At 38.8% G+C, this 27,981-nt stretch overlaps 1 protein-coding gene across 4 annotated transcripts in view; it reads left to right on the plus strand.

Annotated features, from left to right (window-relative positions):
- CCNI (cyclin I) overlaps positions 1-27,981 on the plus strand; it is a 70,762-nt gene that overhangs the window by 15,724 nt on the left and 27,057 nt on the right. Inside the window, exon 2 of one of the 4 annotated variants that reach the window (XM_058296573.2) lies at positions 5,474-5,531. The exons of the other annotated variants lie outside the window; for them this stretch is intronic. Within the exon in view, the coding sequence (XP_058152556.1) occupies positions 5,499-5,531 (33 nt within the window). The 5' untranslated portion in view covers positions 5,474-5,498. The remainder of the gene's footprint in view (positions 1-5,473; positions 5,532-27,981) is intronic. 4 annotated transcript variants of the gene reach the window in all.

Raw genomic sequence — 27,981 nt, forward strand, 5'->3', positions numbered from 1 at the left:
GTGGGTTAGCTTAAGAACATAATTTTCTGGGGTCCACAAAAGACAAACGGAGGGTGTTGTGTATTCTCTTCCTCTGACTTTTAAGACTACCTGGAAATTCAGTCACTAAAATATTTAAAGAGTATCTGCTATGTTCTGAGCATTCTTTTAGGCTTTGGGGATACAACAGTGGGAAAAAAAAGATTCCTGTTCTTAATGCTATGACATTTTAGTGAGCCTCAAAGTTTTTTTACAACTGCCTTTTAGAACCATTCCTTTCTCCCTTTTCTTGCTATCTCCTTGAGTTAGCATCTAACCAACAATAGTATAGTTTTACAGCCTGGTTTTTGAAGGTGGTATTTTACCAATCTTGCAGTACATTGCTATATTAACTCTTACTTTAGCTTATTTCCATAGGTGATTTCACAAGTCTTAAAGAGGTAATGCCAGAGAACAGAACAATATCAGAACTTCTAAGAGAGAAGAGCTTTTTAATGGTGGAGCAAGTAGAAGCCATACTTAATAATAATTAAGTATGAATTGGTTTGATTAAGTGAGGATAAGAGATAAGATGAGGATGAGAGGAAAGAGGTACAGGAACTTCAAATGCTTGCCCAGAGTAATGTCCAGAGATACTTCTCTATTCTAGTTCTAATGCCTTCATTTTCTTCTACCATTGTCAGGGATTGGTCTTCCTACTTCTCTTTCCACTGTTGCTTTTAACCATGATTTCCCTCCTTCCAGTGTTTCCTCCTTTCTCCTTTCCCCCACCTAAAACCTACTATAAAGTCATTTTCTAAAAAATCACTTTCTTTTATTTGAATCCCCTGTTCCCCAGGTTTTGTACAGTATGGTCAGACAAGAATATTATACACCTTTCACTCTGCTTCTTTGTGCTTCCACAGAACTCTGTACTTTATATGATAGTGCTTATCATACAGTATTATAATTTCCCGGTGATCTGACTCTGAGTTCTCTTGGAGTAAGGCTATGGCAGTTTACTGGCATATACTAGCTGCTCAGAAAACATTTGTTGAATGTTGATTATAATTTTTTTATAATTCATCTATATACCCTACTGTGTTCCTTGGTACTCGTAGGAAAGTTCTTTTATATAATAATAGCAGTTTCAAGTTTCTGATAATTTTGTTATATGAATTTGGGGGAAAAGTGAAGACAGGTCAAAGTGATACACATTTCAAGGTATTCTCAATTTATATTGTTAAAGTACTTATGAACATTTGCTTTCATTAGAATATTTGGACACTAAGGAACCTTAAAGGTTATCTCTGTAGTTTTCGAATACAAAATACTGAACCACTGGACTACTAGGTGTATCAGAATCACCCAGGAAGGTTCTTAAAAATAAGAGATTCGAAGTTCCACCCAGGCTCATTGAACCATAATCTCTTGGGATTAGGAGGGTTTATAGTGGCAGCTATGGAAATTTTTATTTTTAAAAGAACTTCATAGTTTTATTGATATGTGGTAGGTTTAGGAACTACTGATGTAGTCTAATTTACTGCACAGTTAATCGTTCTCCCTCCTAACATCGCTAATAAATGGTTTAGCGATCCTCTGCTTTGGGCACGTTTTTTTTTTTTAACCCTTTTTTTTTTTTTTTTTTAAGATTTATTTATTTTTTATTTATTTCTCTCCCCTTCCTTTCCCCACCCTGGTTGTCTGTTCTCTGTGTCTATTTGCTGCATCTTCTTTGTCTGCTTCTGTTGTCAGTGGCATGGGAATCTGTGTTTCTTTTTGTTGCTCATCTTGTTGTCAGCTCTCCGTGTGTGTGGCACCATTCCTGGGCAGGCTGCGCTTTCTTTCACACTGGGCACGGCTCTCCTTACGGGGCGCACACCTTGCGCATGGGGCTCCCTTATGCGGGGAAACCCCTACGTGGCACGGCACTCCTTCCGCGCATCACTGCTGATCATGGGCCAGCTCCATACGCATCAAGGAGGCCTGGGGTTTGAACCGCAGACCTCCCATGTGGTAGGTGGATGCCCTAACCACTGGGCCAAGTCTGCCGCCCTGCTTTGGGCACTTTTGATTACTTTCACCACTAAACAGAATGGTACATTTACCCTGGAAGAGTTTGTCATTACTGGAAAATTTCTCCTAAATTGAGCTCAAAACTACTTTCTAGTGGCCACTTTTTTTTTTTTTTTTTTTTTTAAGATTTATTTTTTATTTATTTCTCTCCTCTTCCCCCCTGCCCCGGCCCCAGTTGTCTGTTCTCTGTGTCCATTCACTGTATGTTCTTCTGTGTCCGCTTTTATTCTTGTCAGCAGCACCCGGAATCTGTTTCTCTTTGTTGTTGTTGTGTCATCTCGCATCAGCTCTCCATGTGTGTGGCTGGATTTTATTTCACGCTGGGCAGCTCTCCTTATGGGGTGCGCTCCTTGCATGTGGGGCTCCCCTACGTGGGGGACACCCCTCCATGGCATGGCACTCCTTGCACGCATCAGCACTGCACATGGGCCAGCTCCACACGGGTCAAGGAGGCCCAGGGTTTGAACTGTCCCATGTGGTAGGTGGACACTATCTGTTGAGCCAAGTCCACTTCCCTAGTGGCCACTTTTTAATCCTGGTTCTTGTGAGTAAAACACTATATAGTAAATCTGTTTCTTATTTTAAATGATAGTCCTTTAGATACTTAAAGACGGGTCCATGCCCACCAAGTCATCTCTTTTCCTGACCAGACATTCCCTGTTCTTTAATCGTTTTTCATTTGACAAGGTTTTCCTTTACCATCTCAGTTTTTCTTTCTCAGGACATGTTCTTTTTAGTGTGTTTCTTAAATTGTGACATTTCAAATATTTTAATGAGCAATAAATGATACTATTACCTCATTTTATCTTGGCTCAATAATTTCATTAATTTAGCCCTAAACTTTTGTTTTGACAGTAATATTTATCTTATTGGCTTATATTGAATTTGGTTCTCTAAAACTTGGTTGTTTATTTCAAGCCCACTTATTTTATCCTGAGTAAATTTAAAAGTGTTGCCTCTGGCCCATTTTTCTAGTTTTAAAATTGATTGTTATTTAATGTATTAAATATATATAATATATTAAATATATTAAGTATATTTCTGTCATTTTTATGTCCTCTGATTTGGTAAATAAATCTATTATTCCCCTAGGATTGGTTTCTTTTTTCTTGTTCCTTAAAATAGTCTCTTAAAGAGTACACAGATCATAAATGTACATCTCTACAAATTTTCAGGAAGTAGCACTGTGTAACCACCATGGTACCAGTACCCAGAAACCCCTGTTTTGCCTCCTTATAGTTACTACTACCCCGTTCCACCCTTTTCCTCCCGGAGAAAACCACTACCCTAATGCCACAGATTAGATTTCTCCTCATCTACTTTTTGTCTCTATCAGTTTGCTTATTCTAGATATTTCATTTATGTGGAATCATACAAGATTTGTCCTTTTGTGTCTGGCTTTTTTCATTTAACATGATGTCTTCAAGGTTCATCCATGTTGTAGCATGTATTGGAACTCCCTTTCTACTGCTGAATAATCATCAGTTGTATTTATATATCACATTTTGTTTATCCATCATCTGTTGTTAGACACTTGGGTTGTTTCTACCTTTTAGCTATTGTGAATAATGCTGCTGTGAGCATTGGTGTACAAAGATCTGTTAAGGTTCTATTTTCATTTATTTTGAATATATAATCTAGAAGTGGAATTGCTGGGTCATATGGTAATATTATGTTTAACTTTTTGAGGAACTGCCAAACTGTTTTGAACAGCTGTTACACCATTTTACATTCTCACTAGCAATGTCAGAGGGTTCCAATTTCTCTGCATCCTTGTCAACATCTGTTATTTTCAGTTTTCTTAATAATGACCATACTTGTGTGTGTGAAGTGATATCTCAATGAGGTTTTTGTTTGTTTGTTTGTTTTTAAGATTTATTTATTTCTCTCTCCTTCCCCCCCATTGTCTGCTCTCTCTGTCCATTGGCTGTGTGTTCTTCTGTGTCCGCTTGCATTATCTGGTGGCACTGGGAAACTGCGTCTCTTTTTTTTGGTTGAGTCAGCTCTCCTTGTGTGCAGCGCCACTCCTGGGCGGGCTGTGCTTTTCTCACACGGGGTGGCTCTCCTTACGGGGCGCACTCCTTGACCATGGGGCACCCCTACGTGGGGGCGCACCTATGTGGCACGGTACTCCTTGCACACACAGCGCTGCACATGGGTCAGCATACTGCATGGGTCAGGAGGCCCTGGGGATTGAACACTGGACCCTCCATATGGTAAACTGATGCTCTTATCAGTTGAGCTACGTCCACTTCCCTCTCAGTGTGGTTTTGATTTGCATTTTCCTAATGGCTCATGATGTTGAACATCATTTTATGTTCCTATTGAACATAACTATTTGTATATCTTCTTTGGAGAAATGTCTATTTAAATATTTTGCTTATTTTTAAATTGGGTTTCATGCCATTTGTTGTTGAGTTGTAGCAGCTCTTTATATATCCTAGATATTAAACCTTATTAGATATATGATTTCTAACTATTTTGTCCCAGTCTGTGGGTTGTCTGGTCACTTTCTTGTAGTATCCTTTGCACAAAAATTTTTAACTTTGATGTTCAGTTTATCTGGTTTTAGCTCTTATGCTTAGGTCCTGGATCATTATGAATTAATTTATATGGTGTGAGGTAGGCATCCAACTTCATTCTTTCCAACACCATTTGTCAAATGACTTCTTGCCTCATTTTACGTACTTAGCACCCTCATTGAGAATTAGTTGACCATAGATAGGAGGGTTCATTTCTGGACTCTGAATTCTATTCCACTAGTTTATATGTCTCTCTTATTGTCAGTACCACACCATTTTGATTACTTTGGCTTTGTAGTGAGTATTGAAATTGGAAAGTATGAAATCTCCAACTTTTTTGTTAAGATTTTTTTGGCTATTTGGAACCCCTTGCAATTCCATATGAATTTGATGGTTACCTTTTCCCTTCCTGCAAAGAAGACTGCTGGCATTTTGACAGGGATTACATTGAATCTATAGATTACCTTGGGTACTACTGACATCTTAACAATTATCAAGTCTTAATATTCATGAACACAGAATGTCTTGCCATATATTTAGTCATCTTTAATTTATTTCAGTATGTTTTATAGTTTTCAGTGTATAAGTCTTTCACCTCTGGTTAAATGTATTCTTTTAAATGCTATTGTAAATGTAATTGTTAATTTACATTTCATATTGTTTATTGCTGATGTATAAAAACAGCACTGATTTTCCTGCAACTTTGCTGAATTTGGGACTTTTCTATATATAGGGTCATGTCCTCTGCAAATAGGGAAACTTTTACTTCTTTTTTTCCAATTTGGATGCTGTATTTATTAGTCAGCAAAAGAGGTGCTGATGCAAAGTACCAGAAATCTGTTGGTTTTTATAAAGGGTATTTATTTGGGGTAAAACTTTGTAGTTACAAGGTTCTAAAAGAGTACTTTCTTGCCCAGGTCAGTTGCCATGTGTTGAAGTAAGATGGTCGGCCTGGTCTCTCCTTCCTTCTTCCTGGTAAGGCTCTGTGGGCCCACCCTCTTTGGGTCTCAGCTGTAGGCTAGCATAGGATTTGTTTCTTTCCGGCTTCTTCAGCTCAGCTGCTCTGTTCTGTTCAGCTGTATGCTATCAGGCAAGTGGCTCATCTCTCTGCCTGGGACTGTAGGATCAAAGTTCTGTCCTCTGCCCTGTCTATGGAGCTCTCTTTCTTCCTTGTGCCACCCCTCCTGTATCTTCTTGAGAGAATGCCCCTTTATATCATCCCACCAAGGGGGCAGGGACTTAACCTGATGTGGTCAAATCAAAGCCCTGATCTTAGCGTAATTTAATCAAAAATATCTCAACTGAATCTAATACAGGCAAAGGCAGTCATTCCCAGAGGAACAGACCAGTTTACAAATATAATCTTTTTGGAATTCAGAAATAATCTCAAACTGCCACAGATGCCTTTTATTTTTCTTGCCTAATTCCTCTGAACAACGTTAAATAGCAGTGATTGAAAGCAGGAATCCTTGACTTGTTCCTGATCTTAGGAGGAAAGTCTTTCACAAGTATGTTAGCTGTAGGTGCTTTGGTCTTTTATTTACTATATATATATTTTTAATTAGAGAACTTTAATTATAGAACAATCATGCATAAAATATAGGATTCCCTTTTACCACCACCGTATTTTTAACATCTTGTATTGGTATGGTATATTCGTTAAAACTGATTAAAGAACATTTTTATAATTGTACTATTAACTATAGTCCAAGGTTTAACTTAGGTTCACTGTTTGTGTAGTGCACTTCCATGGATTTATTTATTTTTTTTACTTTTTAAAAATTACTACTATTCTAATTGTCTTTTTTTTTTTAAGGATACACAGGTCACAAAAAATGTTACATTAAAAAATGTAAGAGGTTCCCATATACCCCACACCCCACCCCACCCCACTCCTCCCATATCAGCAACATCTTTCATCCTTGTGGCACATTGATTGCATTTGGTGAATACAATTTGGAGCATTGCTGCACTACATGGATTATAGTTTGTTATAGTTTAACACTCTCCCCAGTCCATTCAGTGGGTTATGGCAGGATATATAATGCCCTGCAATACCATTTAGGGCAACTCCATGTCCCAAAAATGCCCCCACATCACATCTCTTCTTCCCTGTCTTTGCCCTCAGCAACTCCCGTGACCACTTTCCACATCAGTGATACAATTTCTTCCATTGCTAGAGTCACAGTTGTTTTATAGTAGAATACCAGTAATTCCACTCTAATCCATATTGTATTCCTCCATCCTGTGGACCCTGAGATAGTGATGTCCACTCCACCTCTTTACTCAGGGGGGCTCAGATCCCACACGGTTGATGGATACTGTTCTCCTGATTGCAGTTGTAGGCACTCTCAATTCCCTGATTTGGTGGTTGACCATTGTCACCTCACTGTTAGCTGACCTGGGTAAATCCAATGAACCAGAGAGTAGGAGTTGCAACTCTGCTGAGGCTCAGGGCCCAGCTGGCACATGACCAATCCAGAGATTCAAGTCTCCTGAGTATACACCAAGCCCAGTGCCAACCACAGGTTCAGGAAAAGTAACAGAAGAGGCATATGTAGAACGGTCACATCTGAGTCCAACTCTGTCACACTCAGGGGCACAAATTCCAAAGTAGGGTCCACTGGCAAGGCCCTGAACTCCAGAGCCATCTGCCATGACCGTACAACCTGTGTGTCTCTGTCACCCTCAGGAGCAACAGTACCTGGGATTATATCTACTTGGGCTGTCTCTGGGATCCTGCTGAGATATATGTAATCGTGACCCCTCTGATGACCTTCTGACTCATTTTGAAGTCTCTTAGCCATATAAACTCATTTGTCTTTACCATTTCCCCCTTTTGTTCAAGGTCTTTTTTCTAGTTGCATCACCAGCTGGTGATTGGTAGTAATCCCTCGGCGTGAGGGAGTCTCATCTCTGGGAGTCATGTCCCATGCTGGGGGGAAGGTAATGTATTTACATGCTAAGTTTGGCTTAGAGAGTGGCCACATTTGAGCAACATGGGCGCTCAGGAGGTAACTCTTAAGCACCCTGCAGCTCTAGGCCTAGTTGGAATTTCAAGCATACAGGCTCATAAGCATAGTCATCAGTATCAAGGGTCCATCTCGGGACCATCCTTCTTCACTGGTCTTTTCCTTGCACTTGGGGGATTGTTGCTATTCCATTGGGGAATGTGACAGAGCTTCCCTGGCTAGGAACTCAGCACTCCCTCAGTTTTCTTGTGCAACTCTACCTACTATGACAATACCCAAAGAATATCCGAACATTTTTATAAATGTATAAATGCTCTGGAGAACTCCCTCCCAACCATGTGTCCCCCATCAGCAACACCCCACACTAGTGCTCATCCCCTGTCATAGGTGAACCCCTTTGTGATCCAAAACTTAAAGATTTAAAAAAAAAACTTTGTTCTGTTACCATAGATACAACCTAACAATTCCTCTTTTAACTACATTCAGATATATGTATTTCAGTGCTGTTAATTATATTCACAATGTTGTGCTACCATCATCACCACCTTCCATTACCAAAACATCTACATCCTTCCAAATAGGAACACTGTATACTTTAAGCATTAACTTTCCATTCCCTATCCTCTCCCTGTCCCCTGGTAACCTGTATTCTAGATTCTGACTGTATAAATATGTTTAATTATTATATATCAGTGAGATCATAAAATATTTGTCCTTTTGTGACTGGCTTATTTCACTCTTTGTCCCTCATAACTGTTTAGACTTAAAGTCTATTTTAACTGAAATTAGTATAGCTATCCCAGCTCTCTTTTGGTTAATACTTGCATGGTATATTTTTTCCATTCTTACACTTTCAACCCAGTTATGTCATTGTATTTAAGGTGAGTCTCTTACAGACAGCATAGAGTTGGATTATGCTTTTTCATCCATTCTGCCAGTCTCTACCTTTTGACTAGAGAGTTTAATCCATTTGCATTCAAAGTCACTAGTGATAAAATAGGGACCTTCTTCCATTTTGCTAATTTATGCTTTGTAAGTCTTGTACTTGTTTTGTCCCTTAATTCTTCTGTTAATGCATACATTTATATTTACTTGATTTTTTGTCGTTCTATTTAGTGCCTTCTCTTTTCTGTCTGGATATATTTTTTATATTTATTCCTTTTGGTTACCATGGGGTTAAAATTTAACATCCTAAATATATGTCATATTCGGTTTGATACCAAATTGATTTCAGTAACATAAATATACACTTTCCCTATACCCCTCCATCGTCCCACCTTTTTTTTCTTCAATTAAAAGCAAGTGTTTATTTTGCATGAAAAAAATTTCAGAATACTGATCACAGGAACAATTTACCCATTGTATTGAGTAATTATTGTTCATATAGTATAATGCTGTTTACATTTATCTGGTCTACTTCAGCTCTTTTTTTTTGTTTTGGTTACTATTTGCATGGAATACTTTTTTTAAAAGATTTATTCATTTTCACACACACACACCCCCTCCCACACACACACACACACATTGTCTGCTTTCTGTGTCCATTTGCTGTGTGTTCTTCTGTGTCTGCTTGTCTTCTCTCCAGGAAGCACCAGGAATCGATCCCAGGACCCTCTGGAATGGGAGAGAGGTGTCGATCACAGGACCCTCTGGAGTGGGAGAGAGGTGCTCAGTCTCTTGCGCCACCTTAGCTCCCTGATCTGCCACGTCTCTTATTGTCTCTTCGTTGCGTCATCTTGCTGCGCACCTCTCCACTCAGGCCAGCTTGCTGCTCAGGACAGCTTGCCATGCGGACCTCACTCATGTGCGGGCCAGCATTGCACTGGGGCCAGCTTACCATGCAGGCCAGCACTCTGCTCAGGCCGGCTCTCTACTTGGGCCAGCTTGCCTTCACCATGAGACCCCTGGAATCAAAACCTGGACCTCCCATATGGTAGATGGGAACCCAATCGCTTGAATCACATTCACTTCCTTGGAATACTTTTTCTAGCCTTTCACTTTTAACCTGGTTGTGTCCTTCTGTCTAAGGTGGGTCTCTTGTAGACAACATACAGACGGCTCATACTTTTTTATCTATTCTATCAGTCTTTGTCTTTTCATTGGGAAGTTCACTCCATTAACATTCAATGTTACTACTATAAAGGCGCTACTTCATCCATTTTGTCCTTTAGCTCTCTGTTGGCATATCGTTCTAGTGTCTCTTCTTATCCTTTAGTTTACCCTTTGTAGCAGTTTGATATGGTTATGAATTCCAAAAATAGATAATTGGATTATGTTTATAATCTGATCTGTACCTGGACATGATTGAGTTATGATTAGGGTATTTGTGGGGACTCACAGATAAAAGGCATGGCAAAGAACAGAGTTGAGGGTTTTCTGATGTTGGAGTTTTGATGCTGGAGTTTGATCCTGAAGACTTAAACTGGAGCCCCGGGAAGTCAGCATGCAGAAGAAAGAGAAGCCAGCCCCAGGAAGCAAGGAACCTTGAACCCAAAGAAAAGCAAGCTCCAGGAATGTAGGAACCCAGGAAGCCTGAGCCCTCGTAGATGTCAGCAGCCATCTTGCTCCAAATAGACGTTGGTGAGGGAAGGAACTTATGCTTTACGGCCTGCTATCTGTAAGCTCTTACCCCAAATAAATACCCTTTATAAAAACCAACCAATTTTTGGTATTTTGCATCAGCACCCCTTTGGCTGACTAATACACCCTTCCTAAAATTTTCATTTCTAAACTTTTCTCCAGTTCTCTCACCCTTGTTTTTTCTTTTTAGGCAGTAGCACCCCCGTTAGTATCTCTTGGAAATCTTGTCTTTCAGTAGCATATTCTATCAGTTTTTGTTTGCCTGTGAAGATTTTGAACTCATCCTCATTATTGAAGGACAGCTTTGCTGGATACAGAATTCTTGACTGGTAGCTTTTCTTTTTCAGTTCCTTAAATACATCATACCACTTTTCTTCTCTCCTCCATGGTTTCTTATGAGAGGTCAGCACTTAATCTTATCAAATTCCCCTCGTATATGATGGTTTGCATTTCTCTTGCTGCTTTCAGAATCCTCTTTTTATCTCTGAGACTTGTCATTCTGAATAGTAGGTGTCTTGGGGTAGGTCTATTCAGATTTATTCTCTTTGGAGTTCATTGTCCTTGTTAGATATTGGTATTTATGTCCCACATACGGGCTGGGAAGTTTTTGGTCATTATTTCCTCAAATATTCTTTGTTTCTTTTTCATTCTCTTCTCCATCTTGGACACCAATAATGGAATGTTTGTGTGTTTCTCATTGTCATTCGGTTCCCTGAGACTATTCCATTTTTTTCATTTTCTTCTCTTTCTGTTCTGTCTTTTCCAGTTCAGATGTTCTGTTTTTGAAATCACTAATTCTGTCTTTGAGCAATTCAGAACTGCTCTTATGTGCTTTTTATTTTTAATCTCATCCGTCATGTCTTTCATTCCCGAAAGTTCTGTTACTTTTCTTTGAATGCTTTCAAATTGTTCTTTATGCTTTCCCAGTGTCTTCTTAATATCCTTTATTTCTTTAGTCATATCTTTAAATTCTTTGAAGTGATTTAGGAGAGTTGTGTGATTATTGCTAATTAATTATATTAAATCCTGTATCTCTTCAGGATATTTGGTTTGTTCTATTGACTGGGCCATCTCTTCCTGTTTCCTAGTATGGCTTGTAATTTTATGCTGATGTCTAAGCATCTGAATATGTTGGTGAATTTACTCTGATGGTCAATTTCTCTCTTGCCTAGTGTTTTTGTTCCACACACACACAAACACACACTCACAGCTCTTCTTTGATATTTGGTTCAACTTATTCACAGTATTTAAATTTGACCCACTAATGTTTACAAAATTGGGCCAGGGACTCCCCAGTAGGGCACAAATTTTCTCCCAGGGGTTGGATACAGAGAGCATAAAGTTTTGGTTCCTGCAATTTCCAGATTGGCCAGCAGATGGCACTAGTTAGTGCCATTCCAGATCAGAGATTCAAAGCCGGCTCTGTTGGCTGAATTCACTGAAGAAAAGCATCCCAACCTCCCTTCCCTTTCCCCTTGAAACAGGTGGCAGGGAAGAAAATGTCTGTTCCCCTCTCCATTGGCTGCAGTGAGCCAGGAGTTTTTACCAAAGCTTAGTATCTTGGGGGTGGGGGAGGGGAGCCCTTCCAGGCCGCCATGGGAACTTCATAACTCACGTTTGTCATATAGGCCTCTTCGTCTCTGTCTCTCACCCTGCTGGGAGTTGAATAGCATTGTCCTTGTCTGCTGACCCCAAAAGCAGGTGCCTCAGACAGCTTTTGGCTCTTTTTCTGTTGTTTTTGTGAAAGCATTAAGCTCTGCCTGTTAGTCCAAGGCCAGCTTCCCACAATCATTTGCCCCATATTTTTTTTAGTATTTGTTACTTCTTTGTACTTCATATGTCCAAAACCATACATTTGTCATTACTTTTTTTTTGTCCTTATTTTTTAAATATTACATTCAAAAAATGTGAGGTCCCCATATACCCCCCACCCCCTCACCCCACTCCTTCCCCCATAACAACAGTCTCCTCCATCATCATGAGACATTCATTGCTTTTGGTGAATACATCTCAGAGCACCGCTGCACCTCATCATCAGTGGTCCACATCATAGTCCACACTCTACCACGTTCCACCCAGTGGGCCATGGGAGGTAATTACTTTTTATGCATTTAAACACCCTTAGGAAGCAAGAAGTGGTGTTATTAATACATACCAAACTATACAATATAGTCATACTGGCATTAATAATTACCCAGATAGTTGCCTTTACCAGTGTTCTTTATTCCTTTATGCTACTTTGAACCACTTCCTACTTTCCTTTCCTTTCTGTCTGAAGAATTCCCTTTAGCATTGTTTGTAGGTCACATCTAGTGGTGATGAACTTTCTCAACTTTTGCTTATCTGGGAACGTCTTAATCTTTTCCTCTTTTTAAAAGAAAGTCTAGCTAGATACAAAACATTTGGTTGGCAGTTGTTTTCTTTCAGCACTTTTAGTATTTCAACCCACTGCCTTCTTGCTTCCATCATTTCTGATGAGGAATTGGCATTCAGTCTCATTGGGACTCCCTTGTACACAGGATACTGCTTTTTTCTTGTACCTTTCAGGACTCTTTTCTTGACCTTTGCATTTAATAATGATCAGTATATGACGGTGTACTTTTCTTCATGTTTATCTTGTTTAATGTTCTTTGGACTTCTTGAATGTGCATATTGATGTCTTTTGCTAAGTTTGGAAAGTTCTCTGTCATTTCTTTGACTATTTTTTTCTACCCCTTTGTCTCCTCTTCTGGGACTCCTATAATGCATATATTGGTAAGATTTTGTGTGTCCCTGAGGTGTCTTATGCTATTTTCACTTTTAATGGTTTTTTCCTTCCTGCTCTTCAACTTGACTCATTTCAAGTGTCATGTCTTTTTTTTTTTTTAAAGAATTATTTTATTTTATTTTATTTCCCCCCCCTCCCCCGGTTGTCTGTTCTCTGTGTCTATTTGCTACGTCTTGTTTCTTTATTGCTTCTGTTGTCGTCAGCGGCACGGGAAGTGTGGGCAGCGCCATTCCTGGGCAGGCTGCACTTTCTTTCGCGCTGGGCGGCTCTCCTTACGGGGCGCACTCCTTGTGCGTGGGGCTCCCTTACACGGGGGACACCTCTGCGTGGCATGGCACTCCCTGCACGCACCAGCACTGCGCATGGGCCAGCTGCAAGGTATCATGCCTTGTCTTCAAGTTCACTGATTCTTTTTTTCTGCCAATGTCTGTCTGCTCTTGGACATTTTTTCATTTCAGTTTCTGTGGTCTCCAACTCCAGACATTCTGTTTGGTTCTTTTTAAAATTTCTGTCTCTTTACTAAGATTTAATATTCTCATTCATTTTGTTTCCCTGGTATACTTTAGTTCTTTCTCTTTATTTTCTGTCACCTCCTTGAGCATTTTTCATCATTTTTATTGTAATCTCAATGTTTTTAAATTTATTGAGTCCTGTCTTATGACCCAATATATGGTCTGTCCTGAAGAAGGATTCATGAGCACTTGACAAGAATGTGTATTATGCTGTTTTGGGTATAATGTTCTATAAATGTCTTTTAGGTCTAATTCATAAATCATATTATTCAGACTTTCTGTTTCTTTATTAATCCTCTGTCTAGATGTTCTGTCCAATACTGAATGTGGTGTATTGAAGCCTCCAACTATTATTGGAGAGACATCTATTTCTCCCTTCAGTTTTGCCATTGTGTGCCTCAGGTATCTTGAGACACCCAGGTTAGGTGTATACATATTTGCTATAGTTATTTCTTCTTGGTTAATTGGCCCTTTTATTAATATAATATATAGTGACTTTTTTCATCCTTTGTAACAGTTTAGCATTTAAAATTTTTTCTGGTATTAGTATTGTCAATCCAGGTCTTTTTTGGTTATTATTTGTGTGAAGTATCTTTTTCCAACCTTTCACTTTGAACCTGGTTGTGTCCTTACATCTGAGGTGTCTTGTAGATAACATATAGATGGCTCATTTTTTTTACCCATTTTATCAGTCTGTGTCTTATGTCTTGTAATTGGAGAGATGAAGCCATTACCATTCAGTGTTATTACTGTAAATGCATTATTTATGTCATGCATTTTGTCTTTTGGCTTTCTGTTGTCATATCTTGCTATTGTCTGTCTTTTTACCCTTTAATTTATCCTTACTAATACTCTTCATTTCTACACTTGTCTCCAAGACTCTCTCCTTTGTTTTTTTCTTTCAGACAGCAGCATTTGCTTTAGTATGTCTTGCAATTCTGGTCTTTTTGTATAGTATTCGCTCAGTTTTTGTTTGTCTGTGAAGACTTTAAACTCATCCTCCTTTTTGAAGGATGGTTTTGCTTTACAGAATTCTTGACTGGCAGTTTTCTCTTTCAGTACCTTAAATACATCATACCACTTTCTTCTTGCTTACGTGGTTTCTGATGAAAAGTCGACACAATTTCATTGTGGTTCCCTTGTATGTGATGCTTTGCTTTTCTCTTACTGCTCTCAGAATCCTCTCTTTATCTCTGATATTTGTCATTCTGAATAGTAGGAGTCTTGGGAAGCATATATTTGGATTTATTCTGTTTGGGGTGCATTGTACTTGGATATTGATATCTTTCATATGTGAAATATAGGGGTCCTCTTTAATTCTTTTGTTTATGTATATCCAGTTCTCCCAGCACCATTTGGTAAAGAGACTGTTTTGTCCCATAAATTTTTCATATCTTCTTGGATATTGATATCCTTCGTAAGGATTGGGAAGTTTTTGGTCATTATTTCCTGAAATATTCTTGCTGCCTCTTTTCCATTCTCTTCTCCTTCTGGGATACTGATTACCCGTATGTTTGTGTGTTTCACGTTATCATTAAATTCCCTGAGACCCTGTTACATTTTTTCCATTCTTTTCTCTTTTTCTCCTCCTCTCTTTTCCACTTTGGATGATCTGTCCTCAGAATCACTAATCCTGGCATCTAGTAACTCAAATGTGCTCTTTTATCCCCCTAATGTATTTTTTTAAAGTAGTTTTATTGAGATATATTCATATACCATGCATTCTATCCAGTGTGTACAACCAATGGCTTTTACATAATAATTACAATGTTGTGCATTCATCGCCACAAAAAATTTTAGAATAATTTCATTACTTCAAAAAGAAAAACTCCAAACCTTTTAGCAGTCACCGCTCAATCCCCCTATCCTTCCCCAGCTTTACTTAACCACTAATCTAATTCCATCTTTATAAATTGAATTGTATTTACATTTTACATAAATGAAGGTCACCGCTCAATCCCCCTATCCTTCCCCAGCTTTACTTAACCACTAATCTAATTCCATCTTTATAAATTGAATTGTATTTACATTTTACATAAATGGAATTGTACAATATTTAGTACTTTCTGGTTTCTTAGCACAATTTTTTCTTCTGTTTTCTTTTGCTTGATATTAACATCTTGTGACATTAACATTCATAACATTTGTTCAGTGTCAAAGAAAAATAGTCTTACATATGTAGTATAATTCATATTTCATATGAGCTGTTACTATGCCATACAGTTCCAAGTTACATTTTTTAGCTTTCCTTTAGTAATATGAATGACAGTAGTTGTTCCCTTTCAACGACTGTCATACCATATAATAGCACTGCTAGTTACAAACATTATGTTGTGCTTTCACCTTTTCTGTACATTTCCAAAGGTCAACACACAACTTTTTTGCCATTTCTGCACAAGTTAACCCTCAGCTTTCCATTCTCTAACCTCATTCTGTTTCCTGGTGACCCATATTCTAGTTATTAACTACATGACTTTACACAATCTATTTAGTTCGTAATAGCATAGTCATATAGTTTTTGTCCTTTTGTGCCTGGCTTGCTTCACTCAACATAATGTCCTCCAGGTTCATCCATGTTGTCATATGCTTCGTGACTTCATATCTTCTTACAGCATCATAATATTCCATCGTGTGTATACTCCAGAATTTGTTCATCCATTCATTGGTTGGTGGACACCTGGGTTGTTTCTTTTGGCAATCAAGAATAAACCCCCTGTTAACACCAGTGTGCAGATGTAGGTTCATGTCACTGTTTTCAGTTCTTTGGGGTATATACCTACTAGTGATATTGCCAAATCATGTGGCAAATCTATATCCCTCCACAGTGACTGTACCATTCTGCATTTCCACCAACAGTGAATAAGTGTTTCTATCTCTCCCCATCCTCTCCAACACTTGTAGTTCTATGTCTTTTTAATAGTGGCCATTCTAATAGGTGTGAAATAATATCTCATTGTAGCTTTGATCTGCATTTCCATAATAGCCAGAGATGAACATTTTTTCATGTGTTTTTTTCATCATTTGTATTTCTTCTTTGGGCAAATATTTATTCAAGTTTTTTGTCTTTTTTTTTTTTTTTAAGGATTTATTTTCATTTGTTTATCCCCGCCCCACCCCCCGGTGTGTTTTTGTGCTTCCTTTCTGCTCTCTCTGTCCATTTGCCAAGCACTCTCTGTATCTGCTTGTTTTCTCTTCTCGTCTTCCCTTTAGGAGGCCCTGGGAACTGATCCCGGGACCTTCAGTATGGGAGAGAGGCACTCAATTTCTTGAGCCACCTCAGCTCCCTGGTTTGCTGTGTTTCCCCTTGTCCCTCCTCTGTGTCTCCTTTGTTGCGTCGTCTTGTTGCACCAGCTCTCCATGCAGCCCTCTGCACAGGCCAGCTCACTTTCACCAGGAAGCCCCAAGAATCGTACCCATCACGTGACCTCCCGTATTGTAGACAGGAGCCCAATCTCTTGAGCAACATCCGCTTCCCTTTTGTCCATTTTTTAATCAAGTAATTTGTCTTTTTATTGTTGAATTGTAGCATCTCTTATATATCATAGATATTAAGCCCATTTTGGATATATGATTTCCAGAAATTTTCTCCCATTGAATCAGCTGCTTTTTCACTTTTCTGACAAAGTCCTTTGAAGTGCAAAAGTGATTAATTTTGAGGAGTTCCCATTTATCTCTTTTTTCTTTTGTTGCTCATGCTTTGGGTTAAGATCCAAGAAACCACCACCTATCAAAAGATCTTTTTAGTCTTTCTTTTTTTGCATAAACAATAAGTATATAGTAAAAGTTGTGAACTTACAAAGCAAACATGCATAACATTATACAGGGGTCCCATACATCAACTACCACCAGTAACTTGCATTGTTGTTAGATTTTTGTTACAAATTATGAAAGAATATCATCACAATCTTACTACTGACTCTAGTCTATATCTTATATATGGTGTATTTTCCCCCCAACCCACCCTATTATTATTTTTAAATATATTTTTATTATAGAAGTTGTGAACTTAGAAACCAATGGTGCACGTGTGCAGAATTCCCATACAGCAGCCCTCTATCAATATTCTACACTGTGGTGGAACATTTGTTACAGATTATGAGATAATATCATCAGATGATTACCACTAACAATGGTCCATAGCATACATTTGGCACACTTTTTCCATACTCGCCCATTACCAACACAGTACATCTTTGGCATAGATGCATGAATATTACAATATTGCTGTTAACCACAGTCCATAGGTCACTCCAGTTTTAGTTTTCCCATGCTTCTCCACGTTCTCACCATGCTGCAATAGTGATATACATCTTATCTAGCTCACAAAGGACACTCTTGCATCTGTACTCTCAACCACAGTTTTCATCCACCTCTGGGTTTACCGTTATTCATTCCCTAGATTATTCTCTAGCTCTCTCATTTACATCCCTACACTACCCTTTCCAGCCACATTCCAGTTTATAAACCTCCTGTTACTATAATGTGGTACCATCAACTCTGTGCATTTCCACACTTTTACGGTACAGTTATTAAAATTTCTATATACATTAAGCATCAGTAACCTATCTCAGTTCTCCTCTTATCTCCTTTAAGAATCCACCACTTACCACTAGGTCTTGAAGATCTTTTTCTACATTTTCTTCTAGAAGCTTTATGGTTCTTGCTTTTATATTTAGTTTTTTTACCCATTTCGAGTTAATTTTTTTATAAGGTATGAGATAGGGGTCCTCTTTCTTTCTTTTGGCTAAGGATATCCTGTTCTCCCAGTACCATTTGTTGAATGGACTGTTCTGCCCAAGCTGGGTGGGTTTGACAGACTTGTCAAAAATCACTTGACCATAGATGTGAGGGCCTGTTTCTGAACCATCACTTCAGTTCCATTGGTCTGTATGTCTGTCTTGATGCCAGTACCATGCTGTTTTTTAATGACTGTAGCTTGCTAATGTGATTTAAAGTCCAGGGTCCTCCAACTTCTCTTTTTCTTTTTAAGATGTGTCTGGCTATTCAGGACCCCTTACCCTTCCAAATAAAATTGCTAATTGTGTTTTCCATTTATTTTAAAAATACTGGTGTAATTTTATCAGGACTGCATTGAATCTGTGTATCAATTTGGGTAGATTGACATCTTAATAATAATATTCAGTCTTGCAATCTGTGAACCAGAATGTTCTTCCAATTATTTAGGTCTTTTTTTATTTCTTTTAACATTACATTGTAGTTTTTTTTAATAGAAGTGCTTCACATTGTTAAGTTTACTCCTAAATATTTGATTATTCTAGTTGCTATTGTAAATGGAATTTTTTTCCTGACTTCCTCCTCATATTGCACATTACTGGTGTTTTTTAAAGTCTGTATCATCTGATACATATTTTGTTATCCATTCTGCCAGTCTGTGTCTTTTGATTGGGAGTTTAATCCATTAACATTCAGTGTTGGAGAGCGGATGTGTCTCAGGCCGTTGAACTCCTGCCTACCATATGGAAGGTCCCTGGTTCAATTCCCAGTGCTTCCTAAAGAAGACAGTGAGCTGGCTCAACAGGCAGGTGCAGCAAGCTGATGCACCAAGAGACAGAGGGAAAAAAAACATAATGAGAGACAAACAAAAACAGGGAGTGGAGGATCCCAGTGCCTCCTAAAGAAGAAAAGCAATATAGTGAGTTGACACAACAGGCAGGCATGGCACACTGATGTAACATGATGACACAACAAGAGGCACAAGAAGAAAAAACATGAGAAACACAACAAAGCAGGGAATGGAGGTCGCTCAAGCAATTAGGCCCTCCCTCCCACATCGGAGTTCCCAGGTTCGGTTCCCAGTGCCACTTAAAAGAAACGAGGAAGATGAACAGACACAGCAAGTACAAACGAGGGGGTTGGGAGAAATAAAATAAATCTTTAGAAAAAAATTTATGTTATTACTGTAAAGGCAGTTCTTATTTCACCCATTTTGACCTTTGGGTTTTATCTATCATTTTATTTTCACCACTTTTGAGACTTTTAGTTACTTTTACTGGTATAATCTTCATTTCTAGACTCTCTTCCAAGCCTCTCTCCCCTGTCTTTTCTTTTCAGACCATAGCACACTTTTTAGTATTTCTGCAAAGCTGGTCTCTTGCTTATAAACTCTGTTTCTGTTTATTTGTGAGTATTCTAAACTCACTCTCATTTTTGAAAGATAGTCTTGCTGGATATAAGATTCTTGGCCGGAAGTTTTTCTCTTCCAGTAACTTAAATATATCATACCACTGTCTTCTTGCCTCCATGGTTTCTAATGAGAAATCAGCACTTAATCTTATGTGTATCCCTTATATGTCATCTACAAATAAGAGTTTTACTTCCTCTTTTCCAATTTGAATGCCTTTTTTTCCTCTCCTTGTTTAATTGCTTTAGCTCAAACTTCCAGAAAATTTTGTGTAACAGTGGTGACAGTGGGCATCTTTGTATTGTTCCCAATATTAGAGGGAACGCTTTCAACCTTTCCCCATGGAGTATGATGTTGACTGTGGACTTTTCATATATGCCCTTTATCCTGTTGAGCAAGTTTCCTCCTATTCCTACCTTCTGAAGTGATTTTATCAAGAAAGGATGCTGAATTTTGTCACATGCCTTTTCTGCATTGATTGAGATAATTATGTGTTTTTTTCCATTTAATTCGTTAATGCGGTGTATTATGTTCATTGAATTTCCTATGTTGAACCACCCTTACATACCTGTAATAAATCCCACTTGCTCTTGGTATACATCTTTTGATATGCTGTTGGATTTTATTTGTAAGTATTTTATTGATAATTTTTGCATCTTTGTTCATTAAAGAGATTGGTCTGTAATTTTTGTAATTTTCTTGTATCTTTCTCTGGCTTTGATATTAGAGTGATGTTGGCTTTATAAAATGTGTTGGGTAATTTTCCTACCTCTTCTATTTTTTTGAAGCATTTAAACAGGATTGGTGTTAATTCTTCTCAAAATGCTTGGTAGAATTCACCAGTGAAACCATCCAGTCTTGGACTTTCCTTTGTTGGGAGATTTTTTTTTTGTCTTTATTTTTTTAATATTACATTCAAAAAATGAGGTCCCCATATACCCCCCACCCTCCTCACACCACTCCTCCCCCCATAGCAATCTCCTCCATCATCATGAGACATTCATTGCATTTGGTGAATACATCTCTGAGCACCGCTGCACCTCATGGTCAGTGGTCCACATCATAGCCCACACTCTCCCACATTACATCCAGTGGGACGTGGGAGGACATACAGTGTCCAGTAACTGTCCCTGCAGCATCACCCAGGACAACTCCAAGTCCCCGAAACGCCTCCACATCTCATCTCTTCCTCCTATTCCCCACACCCAGCAGCCACCATGGCCACTCTCTCCATACCAATGCCACATTTTCTTTGATTACTAATCACAATAGTTCATGAATAGAATATCAGTAAGTCCACTCTAATCCATATTCTATTCCTCCATCCTGTGGACCTTGGAATGGTTGTGTCCATGTTGGGAGATTTTTGATGACTGATTTATCTTTTTTTTTAAGTTATTTCTTGTAGAGTCAGTGTAGGTTGTTTGTGCCTTTCTAGGAATTTGTGTGTTTCATCTAGGTTGTTGAGTTTGTTGGCATACACTCTCTCATAATATCCTCTTATGATCCTTTCTTTTTCTGTGGGGTCAGTTGTAACATTGCCTCTTTCATATGTGGTTTTATTTATTTGTCTCTTCTCTCTTTTTTTTTCTTTGTTAGTCTAGCTAAACATTTGCCACTTTTATTGATCTTCTCTAAGAACCAGCTTTTGGTTTTGTTGATTTTTTTCCTATTGTTTTTTGTTCTTGATTTCATCTTCTCTAATCTTTATTTTTTCTTTTCTTCTGCTTGCTTTGGGATAGGTTTGCTGTTCTTTTTCTAGTTTGTCTAGCTGTTCAGTTTGACCTTTGATTTTAAGTCTCTCTTCTTTAATATAGGCGTTTAGGACTATAATTTCTCTCTTCACTGTATTCCATAAATTTTGATAAGTTGTGTTCTCATTTTATTTTATTTTATTTATTTATTTTTTATTGACTTTGTAATAATATTACATTAAAAATATATATGTGAGGTCCCATTCAACCCCACCCCCCCCCCCCCTCTCCCCCCCCCAACAACACTCGTTCCCATCATCATGACACATCCATTGGATTTGGTAAGTACATCTTTGGGCACCTCTGCACCTCATAGACAGTGGTTCACATCATGGCCCATACTCTCCTCCATTCCATCCAGTGGGCCCTGTGAGGATTTACAATGTCCGGTGATTACCTCTGAAGCACCATCCAGGGCAGCTCCATGTCCCAAAGACGCCTCCACCTCTCATCTCTTCCTGCCTTTCCCCATACCAATCGTCCACCATGTCCACTTTTCCCAATCCAATGCCACCTCTTCTATGTGGACATTGGATTGGTTGTGTCCATTGCACCTCTATGTCAAGAGGAGGCTCAGATTCCACATGGATGCTGGATGCAATCCTCCCATTTTCAGTTGTAATCACTCTAGGCTCCATGGTGTGGTGGTTGTCCTTCTTCAACTCCATCTTAGCTGAGTGTGGTAAGTCCAATAGATCAGATTGTAGGTGCTGGAGTCTGTTGAGGCTCAGGACCTGGCTATCACATTGTCAGTCCAGAGATTCAAATCCCCTAAATATATCTTAAACCCCAACATTAACTGCACCTCCAGCACATTAGCATGAAAGTCTTATGAAGGGAGATCCCATTTAAGTCCAGATTCATCACACATAAACACCATTTCCAAAGAGGGGCCATCTGCCCTGGTAGTTAACCCCATCGGCCATGACCATAACTCCCATGGGTCTCTTTAGCCCTCAAAGGAACCAATATCTGGGGGTTGTATCTGCTTTATCTATCTCTCTGACTCTGCTCAGTTGTACATGAGGGCAATCCTTCTGCCAGCCTCCAGACTCTTTTTTAGAAACTCGTAGCCATATAAACTCATTTCTCCTTTCCATTTCCCCCTTACTTTAGGTCAAACAGCATTTTAAAGTCATGGTATTTTATGTAGACATGGATATTCTGCTGATCCGCATTGAACCTTCCATATAAGGTCATTTTCCAGTTGCATCATCAGTTTGTAGTTGATAGTGGTCCCTCGTTGCCAGGGAGGCTCATCCCCGGGTGTCCTGTCCCACGCTGGGGGGAAGGCATTGCATTTACATGCTGAGTTTGGCTTCGAGACTGGCCACATTTGAGTAACATGAAGGCTGACAGGAGGAAATTCCCAGGCACAATGTTGCTCTAGGCCTTGTTCTTATTTTAGGTTTATCAGCTCACAAGCATAGTCATTAGCATCAGGGGCTCACTGTTGAACCCTCACTCCCTCCCGGTCCCCGCCACTGTACCTGGGAGACTGTCGCTGCTCCCCTAGGGACCACGACAGAGCACCACTGGCCAGGAACCCAGTACCCCCCCTGCTGTGGTTTTTAATTGTTGCCACTATGAGTATATCCAAACATTACCATGCACCCTGGACATATGTTCTGTACAGCTCCCTGTCAGCCATATATCACCTGTCATTGGTATCCCATACCAGTATCCCTCCATTGCCATTGTTGAAACACTCTGTGATCCAGAACTCCCCGAAATTTGAAGCCCAATATAATGTCATGGTCCCTTACTAGGGAATGGCATATAGTGATGGGTTTAAAGGATAGATAAAGAACTTGGATAAAGTTAGATAAAGAGCTTAGATAAAGAATGTTGACTTGAAAAAATTCCACATCCTATCTTTTTTTTTTTTTTCCCCCGCCCTAATTATTCAGCTTTTCTTCACAGGAGTCCTAGACCACAGCAATGTAGATATATAATATACAGCACTCCCACACATCCACCAGGAAACCTTTTCCCTTCCACAGTGATACTCTTACGCCCTATTCATATCATATTTACTTAAAGTGATGTACAGAGTCTGAGACATTAGCTTTCTAACAAGGTGACATCTGTGCTTACATTATGGTGCATACTTTAGGATACACAGTTCTTTACATTTTTAGTTATCCTATGTTTTACATTATGGTTTACATTATCAGTCTGTCATCTCCTATATGTTATGGTGTAATATTGCATGTTTTATATCCATCCTTGTGTACTCTCAAGAAACTCCTCTCTTACCCCCCATTTACTTTGGTTCCACACATTTAACGTCCATTTTCCCTTCCACCTTGGTGCCCACAGTGACAGCCAACCTCCGTTTCCTGAGGAGCCACTTCCAGAGATAGATGGAATAGTGTTCAGGGCCTAACTTGCTCAACTGCCCCAATGCCCTGGGAGCCACCCTTTCTCTCGAGGGATACAGTTCCCTCTATTTGATGGCATTAGTCCTCCCCAGGATGTGGGTCCACCCCCACTCTCACTACTTGGGTTTCTACCCCATGGTGTCACCCACTCTGGCAGAATGAGCATTTAGACATTCCCCAGGAGCCCGTCCTGCATCAGACCCTCCCCTCCGAGCATTCTAAACAGGTAACCCTCTTTATTATATTTTGATATGATTTTCTCGGCATTTTACTCTCCACCAACACCTGACCCTCTCCTGTGTTTGTATGCTACCCCTCCCTCCCCCCACTTTTGGGCAGCGTTACCCATCCGTCCCTCCCCAGCCACCCTCAAACCCGCAAAGCCCCAACCAAAGGCACCCCCTTGCCCCCCTTTTATCTCTTCTTTGTGTTCATACTTACCACAATCTCGTCTTAAATTCCACCCCTGCAGACATCGGCTCATATCCTTCCTCCACCCTCCGATTTCCTGCAAGCCTATCGTTCAGTCTCTTGCTATCTAGGGCAGCTTGTTTATTTCATATCATTGAGGTCATGTAGTATTTGTCCTTCAATGTCTGGGTTGCTTCACTCAACATAAGGTTCTCAAGATTCATCCATGTTATCACATGTGTTTGTAGTGTGTTTGTTCTTACAGCCGAGTAGTATTCCATTGTGTGTATATACCACATTTTATTGATCCACTCATCTGTTGATGGGCATTTGGGTTGATTCCAACTTTTGGCAATAGTGAACAATGCTGCTATGAACATTGGTGTACATATATCGGTTTGTGTCCTTGTTTTCAGTTCTGCTGGGTATATACCCAGCAGTGGTATTGCTGGGTCATATGGCAAATCTATGGCTAGTTTTTTGAGAAACCGCCATACTGTCCTCCAGAATGGTTGGATCCTTCTGCATTCCCACCAGCAGTGGATGAGTGTTCCCCTTCCTTCACATCCTCTCCAGCACTTGTATTCTTCGGTTTTTTTCATAGCTGCCAATCTTATGGGTGTAAGATGGTATCTCATTGTAGTTTTGATTTGCATTTCCCTGATAGCTAGAGATTTGGAACATTTTTTCATGTGCTTTCTTGCCATTTGTATTTCTTCTTTGGAGAAGTGTCTGTTTAAGTCTTTTTCCCATTTTTTAAATGGGTTGTTTATCTTTTTATTTTCAAGATATAGGAGTTCTTTATATATGCAAGTTATAAGTTTCTTATCAGATATATGATTGCCAAATATTTTCTCCCACTGTGTGGGCTCCCTTTTTACTTTCTTGACAAACTCCTTTGAGGTGCAGAAGGCTTTAATTTTGAGGAAGTCCCATTTATCTATTAGTTCTTTTGCTTTTGGTGAGATATTCATAAATCCATTTCCTATTACAAGGTCCTGTAGATGTTTCCCTACACTGCTTTCTAAGGTTTTTATGGTCTTGGCTCTTATATTTAGGTCTTTGATCCATCTTGAGTTGATCTTTGTATAAGGTGTGAGATGGTAATCCTCTTTCATTCTTCTACATATGGCTATCCAGTTCTCCAGACACCATTTGTTGAATAGGCCACTCTCTCCCAGTTGAGAGGGTTTGGTGGCTTTATCGAATATTATGTGGTTGTATATGTGAGGTTCTATATCAGAGCTTTCAATTCGATTCCATTGGTCTATGTGTCTCTCCTTATGCCAGTACCATGCTGTTTTCACCACCGTAGCTTTATAGTATGTTTTGAAGTCAGGTAGTGTGATTCCTCCAATTTCGTTTTTCTTTTTCAATATGTCTTTGGCTATTCGGGGTCTCTTTCCTTTCCAAATAAATTTCATAGTTTTTCTAGTTCCTTAAAGAAGGCTGTGTTGATTTTTATTGGGATTGCATTGAATGTGTAGATCAGTTTTGGTAGGATAGACATCTTAATAATGTTCAGTCTTCCTATCCATGAACAAGGAATAGTCTTCCATTTATTTAGGTCTTCTTTGATTTCCTTGAACAATCTTGTATAGTTCTCGGTGTATAAGTTCTTTACCTCTTTAGTTAAATTTATTCCTAAGTATTTGATTTTTTTATTTACTATTGTGAATGGTATTTGTTTCTTGATTTCCTCCTGATCTTGCTCATTGTTGGTGTACAGAAATGCTACTGATTTTTGCGCATTGATCTTATAACCTGCAACTTTACTAAACTCATTTATGAGTTCTAGAATCTTCGTTGTAGATCTCTCAGGGTTTTCTATGTATAGGATCATGTCATCGGCAAATAATGAAATTTTGACTTCTTCCTTTCCAATTTGAATGCCTTTTATTTCTGGTTCTTGCCTCAATGCTCGAGCAAGTACTTCTAAGACAATGTTAAATAGGAGCGGAGACAGTGGGCATCCTTGTCTTGTTCCTGAGTTTAGAGGGAAGGAGTCTAGGATTTCTCCATTGTAAACAATATTGGCTTTAGGTTTTTCATATATACTCTTTATCATGTTCAAAAAATTCCCTTGTATTCCAATCTTTTGGAGTGTTTTTATCAAGAAAGGGTGCTGTATTTTGTCAAATGCTTTTCCTGCATCAATAGATATAATCATGTGATTTTTTCCCTTCAATCTGTTTATATGGTGTATTACGTTGATTGATTTTCTTATGTTGAACCATCCTTGCATACCTGGGATGAATCCCACTTGGTCGTGGTGTATAATACGTTTAATGTGTTGTTGAATACGATTAGCAAGTATTTTGTTAAGTATTTTTGCGTCTAGGTTCATTAGAGAAATTGGTCTGTAATTTTCCTTTCTTGTGATGTCTTTGTTTGGCTTTGGTACTAGGGTAATGTTGGCATCATAGAAGGAGTTGGGTAATGTTCTTTCTGTTTCGATGTTTTGGAATAGTTTCAGCAGGATTGGTGTCAGTTCTTTCCGGAATGTTTTGTAGAATTCACCTGTGAAGCCATCTGGCCCTGGGCTCTTCTTAGTTGGGAGATTTTTAATAATTGATTCTATCTCTCTGCTTGTGATTGGTTTGTTAAGATCATCAATTTCTTCTTTTGTCAATATGGGCTGCTTATGTGTTTCTAGGAATTTGTCCATTTCTTCTAGATTGTCATTTTTGTTGGAATATAGTTTTTCAAAATATCCTCTTATGATAGTCTTTATTTCTGTGGGGTCAGTGGTGATATTGCCTTTCTCATTTCTTATTTTGTGTATTTGCATCTTCTCTCTTTTTTTCTTTGTTAGTGTTGCTAAAGGTTTGTCAATTTTGTTAATCTTCTCAAAAAACCAGCTCTTGGTCTTGTTTATCTGTTCAAGTGCTTTCTTATTTTCTATTTCATTTAGTTCTGCTCTTATCTTTGTTATTTCCTTCCTTCTTCTTCCTGTTGGGTTACTTTGTTGTTGTTTTTCTAATTCCTTCAAATGTGCAGTTAGTTCTTCAATTTTTGCTCTTTCTTCTTTTTTGATATATGAATTTATGGCTATAAACTTCCCTCTCAGTACTGCTTTTGCTGCGGCCCATAAATTTTGGTATGTTGTGTTATCATTATCATTTGTTTCAAGATAGTCATTGATTTCTTTTGAGATTTCCTCTTTGACCCACTGTTTTTCTAAGAGTGTGCTGTTTAATTTCCAAATCGTGGTGTGAAATCTGGGCTTCTGTCCCTTGCAAATCTCCAGCTTGACTCCACTGTGGTCAGAGATAATGTTTTGTATGATTTCAATCTTTCTGAATTCGTTCAGCCTTTCTTTGTGGCCTAGCATATGATCTATCTTGGAGAATGATCCATGTGCGCTTGAGAAAAATGTATATCCTGCTGTGTTTGGGTGTAGCGATCTGTATATGTCTATTAGATCGAGCTCCTCTAATATACTATTCAGATGTTTTGTTTCTTTGGTGATTCTCTTTTGAGATGTTCTGTCCAGAGTTGATAGTGGTGTATTAAAATCCCCCACTATAATTGTAGATGTATCTATTCTTTCACTTAGTTTTTCCAGCGTTTGCCTGACGTATTTAGAGGCACCCTTGTTAGGGGCATAGATATTTATGATTGTTCGATCTTCTTGACAGATTTTCCCTTTGACTAAAATGTAGTATCCTTCTTTGTCTCTCACAATTGCTTCACATTTAAAGTCTATTTTGTCTGATATTAATATAGCTACTCCTGCCTTTTTTTGGTTATTGTTAGCTTGTATGATTGTTTTCCAGCCATTCGCTTTCAATCTCCATGCGTCTCTGGGTCTAAGATGTGTCTCTTGTAGACAGCATATGGATGGGTCATATTTCCTTATCCAATGTCCCAGTCTGAATCTTTTGATAGGTGAGTTTAATC

The sequence above is a fragment of the Dasypus novemcinctus genome, chromosome 1, assembly GCF_030445035.2.
Source record: "Dasypus novemcinctus isolate mDasNov1 chromosome 1, mDasNov1.1.hap2, whole genome shotgun sequence".
NCBI classification, from domain to species: Eukaryota; Metazoa; Chordata; class Mammalia; order Cingulata; family Dasypodidae; genus Dasypus; species Dasypus novemcinctus.